Source organism: Nelumbo nucifera, chromosome 5 (genome assembly GCF_055504915.1).
Source record: "Nelumbo nucifera cultivar China Antique chromosome 5, China Antique-T2T, whole genome shotgun sequence".
NCBI classification, from domain to species: Eukaryota; Viridiplantae; Streptophyta; class Magnoliopsida; order Proteales; family Nelumbonaceae; genus Nelumbo; species Nelumbo nucifera.
This window is the reverse complement of record NC_142653.1, coordinates 46,279,557-46,299,757: the sequence shown is the minus strand read 5'-3', so window position 1 is coordinate 46,299,757 and position 20,201 is coordinate 46,279,557. Positions and strand designations below refer to the sequence as shown.

Genomic DNA, 20,201 nt, shown 5'->3' with positions numbered 1-20,201 from the left:
GGCCCAACATTTTTTGGGGCTGGGCTTAAGCTTTCTCAAAAAAGCACTGACCCGAGCCCAATCCCAACTTGATAATATATTATATAACAAAAAGAATATTTTATATACTTTTTTTTATCAATAACAGTGAATTGTATTAAGATTATGAAAATTACAAAGCAAGGGAGCTAAACAATCTTAACTCCTGAATACAACCAGTGAACACCAAAAGTAAAGCAATTACAACACAACCCAAAAAATAGTTTCTATTGACCCCTTGCGTACCTAGACCATCTGCGAATGGCTTTACACTTCTCTTTACCCATGTGCATTGAATTTCAATGTCCTTATCAACCACTTAAATTTCCTCTTTTCATTGCTATAATTCTAGAGCCTAGAGTTATCCTCTTTTAGCCAGTTCACCACAACTTCAGAATCTCCTTCTATGACCAACTTATTAAAATACGTCCTTGACCCTTTTGTACCCCTTCAAGAGCTGCTAGTAAATCAGCCCTCAAGGAATCTCCCACCCCTATTGGACCAGAAAACATAGCTAACAAATTCCCTTTGTCATCTCTTATTGCTCCCCCTATTCCGGATGGCCCTGGATTACCCATACTGCTGCCATTGAAATTCAGTTTAGTAAAACCGTGAGGTGGAGGAATCCAATAGAGCTTGAGGCCTTCTTAGATGAAGCTAATTCTGCGATCTCCTTCCAGTTTCTTAGCAACTCATCAATTGAGAATTCTGCAAATAGGGCCGAAGTTTTCAACCAATATATCACCTTAATATGGATGATCTCCAAAATTACTTTCAAGCTTCTCTCCTTTTCTGAAAAAAATCCATGAATTTCTCTCCTCCCAAACAGTCCAACAAACTGCAGCCCTAATACATCTCCACATAATCTTAGCCCTTTTTGTTGGCCAGTTAGGCATGGAAGTTAATAAGCTTTGCAAAGAAGTAACCATTCCCAAATGACTTTAGTAAATTGACAGGAAATTAGTAAATGATATCTAGACTCACCATCAGCTTTACAGAGGGCACACCAGTGGGGAGACAAACAACTATTGGGTCCTTTTCTTTTAAGTAAATTTCCTCTATTAACTCTTTCCAGAAAGGTTTCCCAACAGAAACTCCCAAACTTTGGAGGTATAGGATGACAACACTCCTCTTTAATAAGGAAGGACAAACCAATAGAAGAGGGTTGTATTAAGGCTTTAAAAAAAGAAGCACAGGTGAAAGAACCCGAGGGAGTTAGTGTCCAAATTCTATTGTCTGCCTTTGTTGGCTCTAGGAAGACCCCTTCAAGAATGGATAACAAGGATAAAATACAGTCTAAAAATATATAATATGTTATTTTCATTGTTTTTCTTCTCTTTTTTCAAGCTATAGTGAGATCTTTCATTATTTTTGGGTTTCGAGGTTTTTTTAATATAAATAAATCAGTTTTGTTGAGTAAAAAAAAAAAATCTTTTTTCCCAGTTTTCTAACTGGGCTTTGGGCTTTATATGAGGGCTGGGCTCGGACCCAAGACCTAGGCCCAATGGTTGAGCTAGGCTTGAGCTCAGGCCTGAATGTTTTATGTTAATATAAAGACAAAGCTCGGCCAAGCCCATGAAAAGGTCTATTAGTAACTAGAGCTTCCCAGTGAACAAAATGATCCACCAGTAGTGACTTTCCAGACTCACAAGCTCATCTATGATCACCTCTTCTTCAATCTCTGCCTCAACCCACTTCTGTTTTCACTGTCAAATTCATTCCCTTCATGTTATCACCACCCTGCAACTCCGTCCCTCACACTTCAACTCAAAAAGGAAAAGTTCAAAATCTCCTTATGGATTTACACATCATTCATATCAACCCACCAACAATCACTATATCAATACCCTTCCAAAAAGCAGTAACTAACCACTCCATTCAAAAGAATTAGGAACCTCCTTGCCAGGGATTACAATCTTAGCCAACACGGAACCATTCTGAAGTGCACCATGTTCCACCCTGACCAGATCCAACCAAAAGGAAGACAAGTCAGTGAATCCACCATGCTTAGGGAGACTCACAAACTGGGAAGCAGATGAAGGATATGTCCTCCTCCCCCACAGTCAATAACAGATGAGGTTCCAACCCCGACATGAAATGACTCCAAGAGATCAAATTCACTTCATTCTGTCTATAAAGCTTCTGGCCATTCCTCCGAATCCCCCAGGACCCTTGAAAAAGTCCCTGTTATCATTGAGGGCCTGTAGAGTCTGACGTCCTTTAATGGCCTTCAAGTGGTCTCACTGCTGGTACAGTATCTATGTGAAGTGATTTTGAGCTCAACTTTTGCCTATTACAATTTGCAATATATCCATCAGGTTTATTTAAACTACCCTCCTGGTTAAACCCAACAGGATCAGCGGCACCCCAACAATTCCTGACCTTTTATCAGTTCCATTAAGACTAAGTATAGCTGACCCCATATAGTTGGGATAAGGCTTGGATGATCTTTGACAGTGCAATTCAAAATTGACACCAGTCTGTCCACCAGATCTTTGACAGTGCAATTCAAAATTTAAATCTAGTGGATCAGAGAAAATCATCATAAGAGTCTCCGGCCCATGAGACTCAATGCTGTTGTCCATGTCAGACCAGTCTACCCTGAGTCTCAAGGACAACAGAATGTTGAAAACAATTAGAGAAGAATAGAAGGTAAATATCCAATTTCTGTTTGTCTATCTAAAAATCAATGTCATTGGAAGGTAAATATCTTTTGGAGCCTCTGTATTTGTACTGTTTCTGGGTATTAGAAACCCTGAAACAGAGTATTTCTATGAACTTTGGAGTTTGTCCAAGCATGGCCTAAATGAACTGCAACAAACAGATAGGTTAACTATTCTTTGTAAACAGACAAGAGAATACGTTCAAGGCTCTTGTAAGTCTAACAGTAGACAAAGACCCCAAAGGAGACCTTTTAAAGGTCAAAAGACAATAAATTCTTTGCCAGTTATTAATTAGTATGTACTACTAATTAAAATTCAGGCAGTGATTTACAAGTAAAATGAGTTTCTCTGTATAAACTTGTTACTTTCTAGGCTTCTCTTTTATAACTTCAGTCTAACAGATGACTTTCATTGCCATTTAGATTTCTTGTAGCTCCACTCAGAATGGATCCAAGGATTCCACTATTTGAATTTTCAAGTCATATTTTTAATATCTTCTAAAGGAAGAAATTGATCTCAATAATATTGAATTGCTCAATCTTTCTTTTAGTTTCAACGGAAATACATTCATGGAGCTCTTTCCACTGAAAAGGGTTCAAGCCAAGGTTTCCTCTGTAAGCAGCAGCTGAGCAAACTTAGAAAGTAAACTTTCAGAATATGTCAAAAGTAAGGTCCTCATTCTACACATAACATGGAGATAAGTGCCTCGCAAATGAAGACAACAATCTGAACTCTCAGACAAAATTTTTCCTTTCTCTACTAGGTAGCCAATTACTCAAGTCAAAATCTTCTTCCCTTCCCTTCTTTCTTCCTTTTCTTCTGGACTTTTTTTTCCTTTTTAATTTTTGGTAACCCCTAGAGAGAGAGAGAGAGAGAGAGAGAGAGAGAGAGAGGAGACCTCAAAATTAATAATCTCCAACCCAACCTCCTCTCCTCTTTTCACTCTTCTTCAATAACCTAAATTGCCATAAATTTGATCCAATATTTTTCTTCCCATGTTATCAAGGTTGTTTTTTTACTTTTTGCTCTGACTGTTTAGAGGTGGGTGGGGGCCCAGGCTCTTTTTGGTTTCTAATTTTAGATATTAGGAAGGTTATTTAACAGATGAGAACGTTGCTGGACTGTGTGCTAGACTACTAATGTTGCTGAATGGTGAGAAAAAAGATGGAAAAAATTGCTCCAATAGGCAGCAGCCCAAATGGACTTCAATAGAGCCACAGCAGCAGCTCTAATAGAATTCAAACTAGAGCATGTGTATCCAAAATTAAGCTTCTACTTAATCTGATCTCTCTCCAAAGGTTTGGGCTCCTAGCCCAAATGGTATGGATACTAAGGTTTGGGCTCCTAAATCTGTAGGGCTTTTCTCTTGTAAGTCTTTCTTCAATACCCTTGTAGCCTCTTCACCATCTCCTTCTTTCCTTGTTAAGGAAATTTGGTGTCCCCCCATTCCACCAAAATTCAGTGCCTTATGTTGGGAAGTGTTTCATGGTTGTATAAACACTTGTTATATGATCCAAGGGAAAAGACCAAACTGGTGCTTGTCCCCCAGCTGGTGTTTTTCATGTAAGTTGAAGGGTGAGACTGCTTTTCATCTCTTAATCTCCTGTCCTTTTATTGGCTGTATTTGGAAAGGTTTTTTTCTCTTTTTGGATGCAGGTGGTCCCCTCCTGTTAGCTTGGAAGGGTTGTTTAGCCCGTCTACTTCCTAGTTGCACTAAGAGAAGGGGTAGGACCTTGTGGAGATGCATGAGAGCAGCGGTGGTATGGTTGGTATGGGAAGAAAGAATCTAAGGATCTTTGAAGGCAAAGAAAGAAGCAAGGAAGTTCTGATAGAGGTAATTACCCTAAGAGTAGTGCATTGGGCAAGAACCTTGAATCTCTTCTGGATTCTAGGTTGACGACTTTTTTAAGTCTTGGGGTGCAATAGCTGGTTCTTCCTCTAGAAGACAAAAACCCTTTGTGATTTGGTCACCACCAAGTTGCGGTTGGAAGAAGCTGAATTTTGGCGGTAGTTTTGTGGGTAATCCAGGAGTATCAGGTATAGGTGGGGTAATAAGGGATGGGAAAGGAAATATACTCTCATTGTATTCAGGTTCAATTGGACAAGGTGATGTACTCAGATCAGAATTCTTGGCAACAGTTTTTGGGGTGGAGAAAGCAAAAGAATTGGGTATTGAAAGATTGATTATAGAAGGTGACTCGAGAATAGTTGTGAGCTAGCTGAAGAGGGGAGAAGGAATGACTTCACATGATTCAAATGGCTATCAAAAGAAATAATAATTCAAGTCAATTGGGTTAAGAGATCTGCAAACAATTTGGTAGATGGTCTAGCTAAGGAGCAAGGAAGGGGTTCAAAGATAGTCTATGTATTGGGGCTGTGTTTCAATTCATTCATCATTCATCATCTAAGCCTGAGCCAACCATATGGGATTCGGTTACATGAATCCAATTTCACCATTCCATTCTGTTTAGTACCATATCCATAATTAAATTATAAGTGCTTAAATCATTTATTAATACTTCAACTTATGACCTTTTAGGTCTGCCCCTAGCCCCTCCAACTTGCAACAGATTTCTTCTTCTTATGGGTGCTATATATGGTCTTCCATGCATGTCACCAAACCATCTTAGTATTCACTTCTCCAGTATACCATAGTTTGTTGCCATTAATTTCTTTAGATTTTATCTTCCCTTCCATTTAGTTTCTTGTAATGCACCATTGTAATTCATTTTTGTTTACTTTTTTTCTCAGTTTGTTGCTTGTATACAATGGCCTTGTCTTGACGATTTGTTAAGAAAGTGTTTCTCATGGTTGATTGAATTCCAGTTATTTATCAAAACAAAAAAGAAGAAACAAATCCCTTCATGCGTAGTGGACACAGTCCTGGAAACTTGACCACAGGAACAGAACTTGGGAGGAACTACAAATGCAAAGATTGCTGATTGAGGTCGAAGCTGTGTATTTGGTCCTAGTAACATTAAGCTTGGTGTTTTCCAGTGAAATTTATGACCTCAGATTGGTGGTAGAAGGTGAAGATCCATCATTTTCAAAAATCAATATGGAGAAGGGATGGTCAAGTAAGGGGGAAGTCTCAAATCACCATGCATGGGATGGTGAAAGGTGGGATGGTGGGCAACAATGATGTGGCAGATAAGAAAGGAACTTTTGGAAATTCATTCAGGGATATGCCAAGGGAAAACATGTTTAATATTTTTTGTTTGATCAGTAAACATGTTTAATAATGAACACTTTATAGAATGTTTTAAAGTGAAGAAGAGGAACCATCAAGAATTTATAAACATCATCAGAGCAGTGGACTGTCAAAGGAGAAGGGTTGTTTATAATAATGGAGAACAGCTGTTCGAAAATAGGAAAATCTAGGGAAGTTTAATGAGGCACATGTTAATCTTGAAAAAGGCATTGTGGGAAATTGAGGGGAAGTAGAAAGTCAGAGAAAAAAGAGAGCAGAGAAAAAAGAAAGAAGCAGTAGGCTTAAAGAGAAGGAAAAATCAACATCACGAGGAAGGGTCTACTGCAGATTAATAAGGCTGTAGATGAAGAGGTAGTTATTGATGAGCTAAGCTATTGTTATTCTTCCTCTTTGAGCATTTATGGGGCATCTATCAACTGTGCAAAGGATCATCTCTGTTGCAATGGACTTAGATCATGTAAAAAAGATAATGTTGAGAGTGCAAAGGATCTGGAGCAGAAGAATGGGCATGAGAGAGATGAGGTGAAGATTAATAGTAATGAAAATGAGGAAGATTAACTTGGTTCTGATATTCTTTTTCGAAAAGGTAAAGTAATATATTGTATTGATCAACTAACCCAGAAGTATACGGCAATCCATGACTCCATGTACAATGAGAGACTGTATAGTGGGGATGTACAAAGCAAAAAGAAGAAAAACACATTGTCAAACAAAAAGAGGTCCTGCATCAAAGAAAGAGATGAAATGAATTCCCTGAACTAAATGGAAAAAAAAAAAAAAAAAAAAAAAAACAGAAAAGAATCTGAAGAAAATAGTAGCCAATATCAGATCAGGATTTGAAGGTGTGGGGTGTAGATCAGTAAAAGGTGGAGGTATATAAATTTCCCTCTTATCTTGAACCTTTAATATTTTCAAACTAACTTTATATTCTCCATCTTCAACAAACCTTTCATCTCTCCTACACATCATATACTCCTACATGCATTGATTAAGCAGTTGAAGAAGATGGTACCTAATACCAGATCAGAGATCCCAATGAACCTCAAGACACCTCTAAAGATTGCTTGCCTGTAAGCCTAGCTTGTGAACAAAGCATGTGATGCAACTCAGTTTCATACTTTCATCCTTTCCTGTTTCATCAGCCTGAACAGGCACTCCACCTTCTTCAAATCACCAGCCAATTCAAAGGTGTTCATTACTACATTTACATTTAAGGTCATGACTACCCATCAAAACTGTTATTTCTGAATCTTCTCTTATCACATGGCAATCTAGGTACATCAATCTTCTCCATTGTTTTGTTTTCCTCCGATAAATGATGAATATTTTATTAAAAATAATAAAGGTGTTACAGTAACAACATTCAAACAGAGGCGCGAGATGCAGCCCCCTTTACATAATCTGAATTACAATTGAATCACAAGCAATTAAGACTTACGCACTCCCTGTTTTGCAAAAAAATAAAAAATAATAATAATAAAATAAAAATAGCTAACCCATTTGCTGACCTCCATTCCCATTGAACAATAACCAACCGAGGGCTGGCTCGTTAGTGTGTTAGCTGGTTTGTTCCAGCATTGACACAGAATCAAATCCCCCAACCAGCACTTTCGAGAAAAAGGGGTCAGGGGGAAGTTATTAATGATGCACAGCACCAATTACCAAAAAAAATCCCATTGAACAATAGTTATCATATCTCCAATTAACCATTTAAATATTTTCATAGAATCCTTATACTTCCAAACCACTGTTTCTGGTTCCTTCAGCCACCCTAGTACTAATTTAGAGTCACCTTCAATTACCAATTCCATTGTATATGCCACTGTCTATCCCCTAATGCTAGCACCAACATAGTATGATGCCTACATATGTTATCTTATGTGTTGTTCAATGCATATAGTTTCCATCATTATCTAATGGAGATAACGAAAATAAGAAATAAACACATAATAATTTCCATTTCTTCTAAATTTCCTCATTCTGTTTTTAGCTTTTTTTTCCCTATCTTTTCCTTCCATTGATGGAGAGACTCGAGAAAAGAGATTATCACACATAAATGGAATTCATCCAGTTCTTAGAATGAGAAATCTTGGAGAGTCTGGAGACCTATATGGACATTGATATTTTGTCTTTCCTCTTGGATCAAACAATTCCCTGATTACATTCTATTCAGAAGGAACTAAGAAAGCAATTTTAAGCCACATTAAACTGCCTTTGTGTTTCATTGTTATCATGAAAAATGTTGAAAGCTGAAATGTTGCAGTCGAAGAAGTAGAAGAGAGAAGAAGACCAAGAGGTGTTGATAATGTCGAACTTAATAACCCAGTCGACAGTACTATTATTTATATTAGACTATAGTACAATGTTACAGGAAATGTCTGGAAAGCCCCTGATTAGTGATGGGACACCCAGACTACTTAAAACAACAAATAAACTTAGGCCCATTAACACAGGCCCAGTACATAACAACTTAAACAAAAATACAAACTAATAAGAACACTTATCAGCCGAACCATCAATACATAAAACCCCTCAACCTAACACTCCCCCTCAAGCTAAGCATGGATGTCAATCATGTTTAGCTTGCCAAGAAGGTCCATGAATTTTGCTGCAGCCAACCCTTTAGTTAGTACATCTGCAATTTGCATCTCAGATGGAGTATAAGGAATGCAGAGTTCTCCCGAGAATATTCTCTCTCTAACAAAATGTCGATCAATCTCAATATGTTTTGTCCTGTCATGTTGCATAGGGTTATTTGCAATGTTGATGGCCACCTTGTTGTCACAATACAGTCTGAGAGGACCCTCAGCTTTAATGCCAAGCTCATTTAGAAGAGTCCTGAGCCATAAGAGTTCAGCAACCCCGTGAGCCATAGCTCGATATTCAGCTTCCACACTTGATCTAGCAATAACATTCTGCTTCTTACTACGCCATGTAACTAGGTTCCCTCCCACAAATGTACAATAACCTGAAGTTGATTTTTTGTCCCCAACAGAACCGGCCCAATCTGCATCAGTATAAGCTTCAATTTCAATTTTATTGTTTTTTTTAATAGAATTCCCTTTCCTGGGCTAGTCTTCAAGTACCTGAGAATCCTTTCAACTGCTTTCATATGAGGGATCTTTGGAGAGTGCATGAACTGATTGACAACATGCACCGCATAAGCAATATCTGGTCGAGTGAGAGATAAATATATCAGCTTCCCTACCAATTTTTGGTATCTCTCTCTATCACAGTAGTCCTCCCCTACTGATTCCTATAAGCCATGATTCTGTTCTATTGGAGTATCTGCTAGTCTACACCTTATCATGCATGTCTCCTCTAGAAGGTCAAGAACATACTTCTGCTGACATATGTAAATCCCCTCTCTTGACCTAGCAACTTCAATCCCGAGAAAATATCTCAAATGGCCCAAGTCTTTGATCTCAAATTCAGAGGCTAAAAACTCCTTCAATCTTTTGATCTCTTCCAAGTCATTCCCAGTAATCACTATATCATCCACATAAACAAAGTGTGTTGTAAGTTTGCTATCCTGTCGCCTTATGAATAAGGTATGGTCTGCACCACTCTAAGTGTACTCAACTTTCTTCATGGCCCCACAAAGCCTCTCAAACCATGCACGAGGAGACTGCTTTAAACCATATAATGCTTTCCTCAGTTTACACACCTTTCTATCAAAGTCATAGCCTGGTGGAGGTTCCATAAATACCTCTTCATGAATGTCACCATTTAGGAAGGCATTCTTCACATCCAGTTGATGAAGTTCCAATGAAAAATTTGCTGCTAATGACAATAGAACCCGAATTGTGTTGAGCTTTGCTACTAGGGCAAAGGTTTCTTTATAGTCAATCCCTTATTTCTGAGTAAACCCCTTTGCCACAAGCCTGGCCTTGTACCTTTCAATGGACCCGTCCTCCCTATGCTTTATAGTAAACACCCACTTGCACCCAACAGTGCTCTTCCCCTCTGGCAGATCCACTAATTCCCAAGTTCTTGCTTTCATTAGGACTTTCATTTCTTCATTCATAACTTCTTTCCACCTTGGATCAGGCACGGCCTCTGAGTACCTAGAAGGAACATGAACAGAGGAAAGAGCAGACACAAAGGAGTGATAGGCTGGAGATAAATGTGAGTAAGAAACAAAATCAGCAATGGGATGCAGAGTGGTACAAGAACGGATAGGCTTACGGAGAGCAATAGGAAGGTCCAAATCAGAAGTATGAGTGTTGGAATTACCTTGGATTACAGAGATAGATTGATCCGAGTCCAACTGGTTGCTATCATGAGTTTGAGGGTCATTTTTCCTTCTGTTGTAGGTGATTCGTATCTCTTTCTGTTGCCTACTGGAGCCTTTAGGGACATCTGTAGTATCAGGAGAAGTAACCGGCATAGTGGAAGCCTCACTAGGTTGACCCGGGATGCCACAATTACGAGTAGAAGAAGAGGATGGAAGGCCCGAGGCAAATAGGGGAACAAAAAAAGAGGGAGAATGAGAATCCTTTTCTATCTCACTAGTCTCCCCCTGAAGAGGATTCTGAGAAGACTGAAAATAGGGTTGAGACTCAAAAAAGACCACATCTTTGGTAACATACTTTCTCTTGGAGACAGGATCATAACACTTGTAACCCTTTCGTGTAGGAGAATACCCCAAAAATATTGCTTTCGTAGCCCGAGGATCCAGCTTGGTCTTCTTTGGATCCTTCACATGTATGAAACATATACAGCCAAAGACCCGTAGAGGAAGAGGGAAGTCTGGAAGACTAGGACACAGAACAGAGAAAGGGGTTTTCATACCCAACACCTTAGATGGCATCCGATTTATCAGATATGATGCAGTAAGTACAGCTTGAGACCAGTATTGCTTGGGAACCTTGTTCTGGAATAGTAAGGCTTGAGCTGTCTCCAATAGATGTCTATTCTTGCGCTCAACAACCCCATTCTGCTGAGGGGTATAAGCACAGGATGATTGATGTAACATGCCAACATCTTCCATGAATAAGTTCAAGGATTTTTCAAAATATTCAGCAGCATTATCTGACCGGAATTGCTTAATCTTCTTATCAAATTGTGTTTCAATCATTTTGCAAAATGTCATAGTTATCCGTGGCACTTCATCTCGTCCTTTTAACAGGTAGATCCATGTGCATTGAGAGTAGTGGTCAATAAAACTGATAAAGTAACGAAAGCCATCAATAGAAACAATAGGTGAAGGGCCCCAAACATCAGAATGAACCAAAATCAAAAGGAGCTCGAATTTCATTACTAGAAATTGGATAAATAGTTCTACATTGTTTTGACATTTGACATACTTCACAAACTAAACTCTGACTTGAAATGCCCTTAAACAATTCGAGAAACAACATTTCTAATGAAGAGAAAGGTATATGACCTAGCCTAACATGCCACAGATGCAACCTAGCTATTGACTCCACACTCTCCGGACTACTAGCAGTAAGGCTTGTAAGGCTGAACGGATGTTTGCATCAAAATAGTAGAGGCCTCCATACTCATGACCGCTCCCAATCGTTCTCCTCGTCAACCTATCCTGAAAGACACAATGAGTAGGAAAAAATGTTATACTACAGTTCAAATTATTGGTAAGTTTTGAAACAGACAAAAGATTTGAGGTGAGACTGGGAACATGTAGGACTGATTTAAGAGAGAGGTCCTTGCTTAGGTCAACCACCCCTTTTCCAGAGATGGTGAAGAAAGACCCGCCAATAACTCTCATCTTATCCTGACCAGACAACAATTGATATGAAGAGAATAAGGAGGACATACATGTCATGTGGTCAGTTGCATCGGAATCAATAACCCAAGAAGTAGAGTCAATAGAACTAGTTGCACTAAAGGCAGAGACTATACCTGATCTGGCAAGAGAGGAGTAAGCAAAAGAATTTCTCCTTAGACGGGCTAAAGCCCGGCTAAGGACCTCTACCTCACTAGCAGTGAAGCCCAAGGCATCGGCTCCAGAGGAATCAGCAACCTGCCCCATGGGAGAAGAAGTCACTATTGGTATACTCTGTGAGTTGTCACCATTGTTACTAGTGACAAGGTTCCCACTTGCCGCATGACTCTTCTGTTGCTTCTTGTCCTTTCTCAATGCAGTTGGCTTCAAGTGTGGATACAGGACCCAACACTTTTCTTTCACATGTCTCTCACCCCCACAATGAGTGCACTTAAGATGCTTCTTTTCTGGATGTATGTTTCCCTTGGTAGAAATCAGGGCTGAATGGTCTCCAAGTTGTTCAGCTAGTTGAATCTAAGAGTCAACTTGCATCTCCTTTCTCCTCACTTCTTCATTCCTTACCAGATAATAAACATGGTGTAACTCGGGCAGTTCATCTCTTCCTAGAATTTGTGACCTTATGCCCTCATACACTAGGTCCAGGCTAGCCAAGAACTTAAAGGCTCTGCTCTCTTCAACCTGCTTATCATGTCTCTCCTTGTCCCTGGCATTTTCCCATACCAAAATCAAGTGATGGTCAAGTTCTTCCCAAAGTCCTTTCAGAGTTGTAAAGTATGTTGCAACTGTCATATCCCCTTGCCTTAAGGCAGCAATGTCTTGATTCAATATGTAGATTCTAGCATTATTTTTCCTCTGTCCATAGGTTTTAGACACTTTTTCCCAAATCTTGGCTACTGTGGGAAAGTGTTGAACAGTCCTAGCAACTCGTGGAGTCATAGAGGCAAGCAACCAGGACATAACTGTGGCATTCTCCTTGCGCCACACTGCATACTCCGTACTGCCAACTCCAGGTTCCTTCTTATTCCCATCTAAGTAGCCCGTGAGGTCACGGGAAGTAATAAAAAGCATTGCAGAAACTGACCACTCCCTGAAGTTGTATTCATCCAGCAGCACACTTGTAATCTGCAAGTTGTGCAGATTCGGGTTTTCCAGGTTTGAAGACCTCCCACCAGGTCTGTTATCTCTAGAAGAGACTTCTCCTGATACTGAAGACATCTTGGCTGCAGACACTGTGTAGACAACACTGTTGAGACTAGTCGAAGTGATAACAGTGCTGAAAAGAGACTAGTTGCAGTATTGAAGAAGGTTTTGATAGCCCACAACACTGTTTCAGACTTGCCGAGACTGACACAGCTCTGAAGTAGTTCAGTAACAGCAGCAAATTAGGTGTATTGTGAGCAAGAAACTGACCTGAAACTGAGAGCTCACACCACTGCACTATGCAAACTTCTCTTAAGCTTCGATTACTGCAACTGTAGAGAGTGTTCCTCCCTCTACAGCCAATACTAGGACTGCAGAAATCAGTCCTCAAACTAGGTCTGTCCTATACAGACCTCTCTTGGCAGCCGAATAGCTACTAACTACTAGAAACAGTCTAGTAGGACATCAACTTCTGGGTCTTCTTCCCTTGCGCCCTACAACCAAGGGAAACCCTAGGTTCGAACCTTGTAGTGTTCTCCTGCAACCCTAGGGTTTCACCGCAGCAACCAAGATAAAACAAAGAAAGAAAGACAGCAAGAGAGAAGAGATGGCGTCTGTTGCAACCAGGAAAGTGCTCAATGCTCTGATACCATGAAAGTTGAAATGTTGCAGTCGAAGAAGTAGAAGAGAGAAGAAGACCAAGAGGTGCTGATAATGTTGAACTTAATAACCCAGTCGACAATACTATTATTTATATTAGACTATAGTACAATGTTACAGGAAATGTCTGGAATGCCCCTGATTAGTGATGGGACACCCAGACTACTTAAAATAACAAATAAACTTAGGCCCATTAACACAGGCCCAATACATAACAACTTAAACACAATTACAGACTAATAAGAACACTTATCAGTCGAACCATCAATACATAAAACCCCTCAACCTAACAAATGTCACTCAGTCTGGGAGTTTAATTTCAATCCAAGATGCACACTTTTTGCACATGTTAGAAGACCAACTACCAACTACCAAAAGGCAATAAACTGCTCAAATACAGTAAGGTAATTTGAAAAGTAAAATGTATATCCTCCTTTTTTATACAACAAAACATAGGCTGAAGTTTTTGTTCTTAATCTTCCATTGTTTTCTACCAATCTAACTTAACTAAATGATGATACAAAAGGCATTTAAGGTTATTTTTATTAATAAATAGAAAGAATCTAAGGTTATTCCAATAGAGAATTTGAGAATGTCCAAAAGTTGAATTTTTCCATGAATGAAAACAAACATGCAATACAACAAGCAAAAGGCACATAGTTTTATGAGAATTAGATAAAATTAAAAGAGAGAGAGAGAGAGAGAAACAAAACACTCAATATTGACATTAACAGAAGAAACACGGCTTAGATTAGGAAAATCTAGTATTTTCTAAGGTCATCAATGATAGATAATGGAAAAAAAAAATCAATCTTTACTTCAAGGAGACAATCAACAACATAATTTGTCAACAAAAAGCACTAATCTACAAGATACTCACCCCGAAATAAGAAAAACTAAAAAGAAACTTTGCTGCCTCCTCCATGAAATTTTCATCCAAAATGCTTAGCCATGACCATTAGGAATAGAAAATCAAAAGAAGGATGACAAGTCCACCCCATATTCTGGAGCACTTCTGTTCTTCAATATTTCTTCCAACCCCTGACGTGCATGCTTATACACATCTAATAAAAATAAAAAAGCTTTTTTGTCCTCTGCAGCACGTGCTGATGCCTCTCCACATACTCTCTGTAACTCTTTAAACATCATGGAGTATCCAACATTAGGCTCAAGTTCAATTGCACAACCACGATAATCAATTAGAGGTCCATATTTTGCATATCTTGTCCATCTCTTTAAGATGTATTGTGGTGGGAGTAGTTTCACTTGTCTTTCTAAAAGAATATATAATGCATGAGAACAAACAATTCCCACAAACTCAAACTTCTTACAACTGCATACAATTGCTAGATTTGATGAGTCAAACGTAACAACATGTTCATAAGGTCTATTGCAATATTTCACTCTATACTTAATTGTTGTTCCAGCCTCAACCTTACTTAAAATAACAGAATCAAGAGCTTCTGAATATTCCTTTTCAAACACCTTATAGACTGTTGGTGTGTATATAGATGCAACCTGCTTCAACATCTGAATTGGGAAAGGCAAATGGGAGACACTTTGGCTCATTTTGATATCCATTTCCAATTCTTTTAAACGACAATTTGCTACAGCCTTTTCAAATTGCTTAAAAATTTGAGATAAAGTAGAGGCCAATTTCAAGTATCCTCTCCATGAATTATCAATGTTCTCACTCCTTTGTGTGCTTTTCATATCAGCACAAAATTGATTCCGTCCATATGGTAGGGCCCACTTCTTTTTCACTTCAAATAATCCTTGCAACCAAATATTTTCTTTTAGATCATATTTTATAAGCAACTCGTTCCATGCTGCAAAAAAACCTTCCTCTTCCTCACATTCATATATGCATCTACTAAAGTCTTTCTCGAAAGAAGAAGAAGAAGAAAAAATAGTTGCCAAACGCTTAATTGCATTTTGATGTATGTGCCATATACAAAAACGATGACCTGCTTCTGGAAAAATCTGTTTGATTACATTTGTTATTGCTGCATCTTGGTCAGTAAGAACTGTCTTTGGTTGTTTTCCAGACATTGCCTTCAAAAAGGATTGAAAAACCCACTTAAAGGAGTTGATAGTCTCATCATATAATAGTGCAGCTCCAAAAATTACAGTTTGCTTATGATGGTTAACTCCAAGAAAAAGTGCAAATAGTGGTTCCTCATCATTTGTTCTAAAGGTAGTATCAAAACAAACAACATCACCAAAACAATTGTAGTCAACCACCATCCTTGCATCTGCCCAAAAGATGTTAGTTATTTGATCTGTTGCATCAAGTTGTATTGAATGGAAGGATGACCTACTCTCTTCTTGCATTTTCTCAAAGTATTTCAATATAACTCCTGCACCTCCTTTTTCCATTTCCCTCTTCCTTTTTGCATCCAAATAGTTATTATAGTCACCATGAGAAAACTCAAGATTTTGAAGTCTTTCAACTTGTTCACCTCCTACTGACATTCCCCTCTTCCTCTTTGCTAACAAATAATTGTTATAATCAGCATGAGTGAGCCCAAGATTCTGAAATTCCCCAGCTTGTTTATTCACAGATTCTAAGGTTGGTTTTGGCAATATCAATTTAGGTTTTGGATGTATTCCTGGACTATTGGAAAGCTTGGAATGAGTGGCATCTGCTACTGTTACTTTTCCCTGTGTCCTTAGCATGTGTGATATTCTTGGGTTTAGAACAGGATGATTGTGGGTTCCTTCAAATTTGGACACACAATATTTTCCATTATCTTGCAACACAATGGTTAATTGTGCTTCACAACCAGTTCTTCTATTGTCACGACGATATTTCACATGAATTCGTCGTTTATCAAAGGCACGATGGCCTTCAAAAGAACAAACAAATAATCTATTTTTGAAAACACCAGATTTGGATTTGTTTCCCCCCTGTATTCGGACACTAAAACCCACATTTTTAGCATATTCACAATAGAAATGATATGCATCACTCCATGTTTCAAATATCATCCCTACTTTTGGTTCCCAATCTTTCTGGCCTACTTTTTCTATAGGAGCATTTGACTGTGAGGCATTGCACGAGTCAAGTCTACGTGCAGATGTGCATTCCATCTCTGTACCCTCTTCAGTTTGACTGTTTGATATAACATGATCTTCACCACTCATTTTAAGAAGAAATGGTTCTATTCCTGAAAAGAAAAGAAATAAATAATTATTCCCCTATTAACTAGAATAATTTCTTTACCAGAAAATTATGTACATAGATTTTAATAAAATGCACTTTCTACATCTGGGCCTACAGTAGGAGAAAATGAAATAACAATAATGCACAGGAACATGATTTTTAATGCAAATAATACCACAAAATACAACAGCAAAAACACCCCAGGAAAACCCAAGAGAACATAAACCAGTAAAGGAACCAAGACTGCAACACTTTTATTTCTCTTATTTCTTATTTATATTTTCTCTTGCTTCATATTTCTTCTCAGATCTATCTTTATCTTTCTAATTTTTCCTTCTTATGTCTGAGCGCTACCAGGTGCCACAGCTTGGTGTAATGGTTAAAATGTGGTCAAATGTCTAAGAGTAGCCATATTGATACTACAACAAAAATAACAAGGATCACAAACAACCGTGCAACAAAGTTGGTAGAAAGCCTTCTCTCATGATAACTTCCCCAACATTTAATTGAACTAATCAACATCCATGTACCATATCAATTGCGGGCTCCAGCTTCTACCCATTTAAGAAAACAAGAAACTCCCATCAACCAGTCAGGTGAAGTAACCAGAAAAATCACACTGTTCAATACTAAGTAACTATACCCCGAAAATCAGCCAAACCAGGTTACCTCCCATACTGAATATTATCAAAATAGTTCCTATCTGCAAAGTTAATTAATCAACAATGGGATTATTTTCCTTGACTCGTTCAGACCCAATTCACCAAATGTAGTAAAACCCATTATATTATCCTCTCTAATGCTTACTAATGCCTGACCTCTACCAATTGCAACCAAAGTGTGATTATTACTTCCAATTTCCTTTCTTTCTTTCTGGATTGGCAAAATCCTACTACTTCAGTTGAACTAGACAAAATTACCCACTTCTTCAACAATACAAACGCCAATCACTCAAACCCAAAGCCACCAATCAAGCCCAAAGTAAAGACGAAAAGAGAAGAACACAAAACCCAAAAAAAAATAAAAATAAACTGACGCGCTCTGAGACTGGAAAGTCGACGATCCTCGTTTTCTTTTTTGCTAAAACGACAACCCTCGTCAGGTCTCGTCTCTACACAACCAGAAAAGAAACATTCCTGCTCTCAGCCTACAGCAAGAGAGGAGAGAAAGGGAGAGGAGCTAGTCAGGACTATCACTAAAAGAAGAAAGAAAGGGAAAAAATAAAACAAAACAAAGAGGCGAGTTTTCTTACCTTCACAGCGATTTGGAAAAAGAATCAATCGACTCTCTGCTAAATCGATGTGATGCAGAGTAAGCTAAAACCCTTCCTACCTCTTCAGCTCTCTCCTTCTCGCTCGGTTCTTCAGCTCTCGTCTCTCCCGATACCACTTTTTCGCTCCTTTACCTTTGTTAGAGGAGCGTAGACTATCGACCGGCTAGTAAAAGGCCACGTCGCCCACTTTCGTGTGAAGTTCAAGATTCTCTTAAATAAGGGCGACGTGGCCCAACCGTTAACTGCCAAATTGTCAATCGCAGCCTTCCTCGTCTTTAATAAAGGCGCGAAAAGTTTCTCTCCCTTTTCGTACCTGCAACAGTTTTCTGCTGTAAAATTTAACTTTCTTTTCAGGTCCGCGATTAAGACAGATGAGTCCGAGACTTGGCCTGTTCCAGATTCGTTCGTCGTAGCTTTGGCTACAACAATAATGGTCCCAACCGTTTAAACTGCCGTGGGCGGTCGAACATGGCTGCAACTGAGGGAGAGAATCAGAGGGAAAAGAATGGCTCGAGCACTTCGCTAATAGCCACTTCCCATGGGCTACGGCCGCGTCGCTTGCTCAGTTGATCATTTGCTTCGTAAAGGAGGGAACCCTTTTTCTCCTTCAAAGTTCAAAGTTCAAACATTCTCTCTTTTCCCACTTCAGAACCCTCAAAGGTATCAATGACCATGGCCTTCCCTTCTTCCCTGGTTTGTTTTATTCGTTTCTTCGAAATATTGTTATTGTGTCTTTGTCGGTGATGGAGGGTGATTTGGCCCGACTTCGTAGCACGGGGGCGTGACCTTGCTCAAGCGATGACTCAGCGTGACAACAAAACAGGCACAGTCGCAACTCTGTGGGAAAGTCACACCGAGTTTAATCCGGTAACTCGGCGGGATAAACTACTCGTCGTGAGCCGCCTAGCCCGCGTCTCCTCCCCGGGGCTAAGGCACCCAGAGCTGCCTCCGAGCTCGGGGCCCCCTGACCTCTCCTAATAACCGAGCCCCACCAGTGGATCTCAGGCCACTCCCAGAAAGGAACACACCGACCCGCCTCTAGATGCCCCGAGGGGAAGACACCTCGAGTCAGACAGCTCGACATAGCTTGCCACAGGCAGCCCGTCGCTTACGGGATAGCCCGGCACAGGGTAACTCGTGAAAGAGTAGTTCGGCATATCACAGGAAGATCTCCTGCCCGACCACCGTACCCGACAAATCTGGGGTCAGCAGCCATGTCCCTCATCAGACAGCGTCGTGCCTGCCACCTTTAGAGGGTGCCTTACACCTGACAGGCACGTACCCTGCAATGACGGCCCCGCGCGTGCCACCTCAGCCCTGCCTGTAATGGCTACGATAGGATGATAGTGATGGTTATACCTGTCCTGTCAGAGGCCAGTGAGCCTGGTGCAACGGAATTCTCTTATAAGGAGCCTATTCTCAAAGAACGAGGTATCTTCTATCACTCACGCTATATGCACTCTTAGCCATCACCTTCTCCTTGCTTCTTCCATAGAATACTAACTTAAGTGTTGGAGTGTTCCCATTGAGCAAGCCCCCGGGGATTCTTCTTCTTCATCTCAAGTACCCTTCGGAAGCCACGCGAGCGCCAACTAGGAGTGACCGGATTGCGCACCATCATTTGGCATCGTCTGTGGGAATCGCTTCTAAAAGCCTTCCTCTAAACCTTCACAATTCTTTCTTCTCTGAAAACTCAGTACTCATGGCTTCCTCAAGCAATATCGGATGCAGCATGGAGATGGATAACGCCAGGGAACAACCCCAGGTTCCCACGGTCTGCATTGGGCAGTTCACCATTCCCCTCTCAGTGGACGGAGTCCCCAGTCTGAACGTGCCGCGAACAACGGCGCCTGTGGGTGTTCCCCTTCCTCCCTCTATTGAAACGACCTTTGCTGAACCGACTGTCATCCCTCCAGTGACCAGCCAGAACCAAGTCGACGATTTGATGCAGTGCATGCGGGCCATGCAAGCCCAAGTGCAGCAGCTCCAGCAACACTAGTTTTACCAACAGCAAGTGTTGCACCATGTCTCCCAATACCACTACCAGCAGCAATTCCCTCAGCTGCTGGTGATGGAGGGTGATTTGGCCCGACTTCGTAGCATGGGGGCATGACCTTGCTCAAGCGATGACTCAGCGCGACAGCACAGCAGGCACAGCCGCAACTCGATGGGAAAGTCACATCGAGTTCAATCCGGTAACTCGGCGGGATAGACTACTCCTCGGGAGCCACCTAGCCCGCGTCTCCTCCCCGAGGCTAAGGCACCCCGAGCTGCCTCCGAGCTCGGGGCCCCCTAACCTCTCCTAATAACCGAGCCCCATC

General features: G+C 40.2%; 1 protein-coding gene across 4 annotated transcripts; it reads right to left on the bottom strand.

Moving 5' to 3' along the window:
• LOC104589322 (protein FAR1-RELATED SEQUENCE 5-like) lies at positions 1-18,018 on the bottom strand. Of its 4 annotated transcripts, none has more exons than XR_016076548.1 (4): positions 17,860-18,018; positions 17,644-17,754; positions 14,322-16,611; positions 1-6,614 (listed from the first exon to the last, which is right to left on the bottom strand). XR_016076548.1 is itself a non-coding variant. In XM_010247598.3 (3 exons), the coding sequence occupies exon 3, from the start codon at positions 16,586-16,588 to the stop codon at positions 14,414-14,416; it is 2,175 nt and encodes a 724-aa protein (XP_010245900.1). In that variant the 5' UTR covers positions 16,589-16,611; positions 17,644-17,754; positions 17,860-18,018; the 3' UTR covers positions 14,145-14,413. The 4 variants fall into 4 exon arrangements, 2 of the variants coding, with proteins under 2 accessions (XP_010245900.1, XP_010245899.1); XR_016076549.1 differs by lacking the exon at positions 1-6,614 and adding an exon at positions 11,305-11,437; XM_010247598.3 differs by lacking the exon at positions 1-6,614 and having other exon boundaries at positions 14,145-16,611.
• Between the last annotated feature and the right edge of the window lie 2,183 nt (positions 18,019-20,201).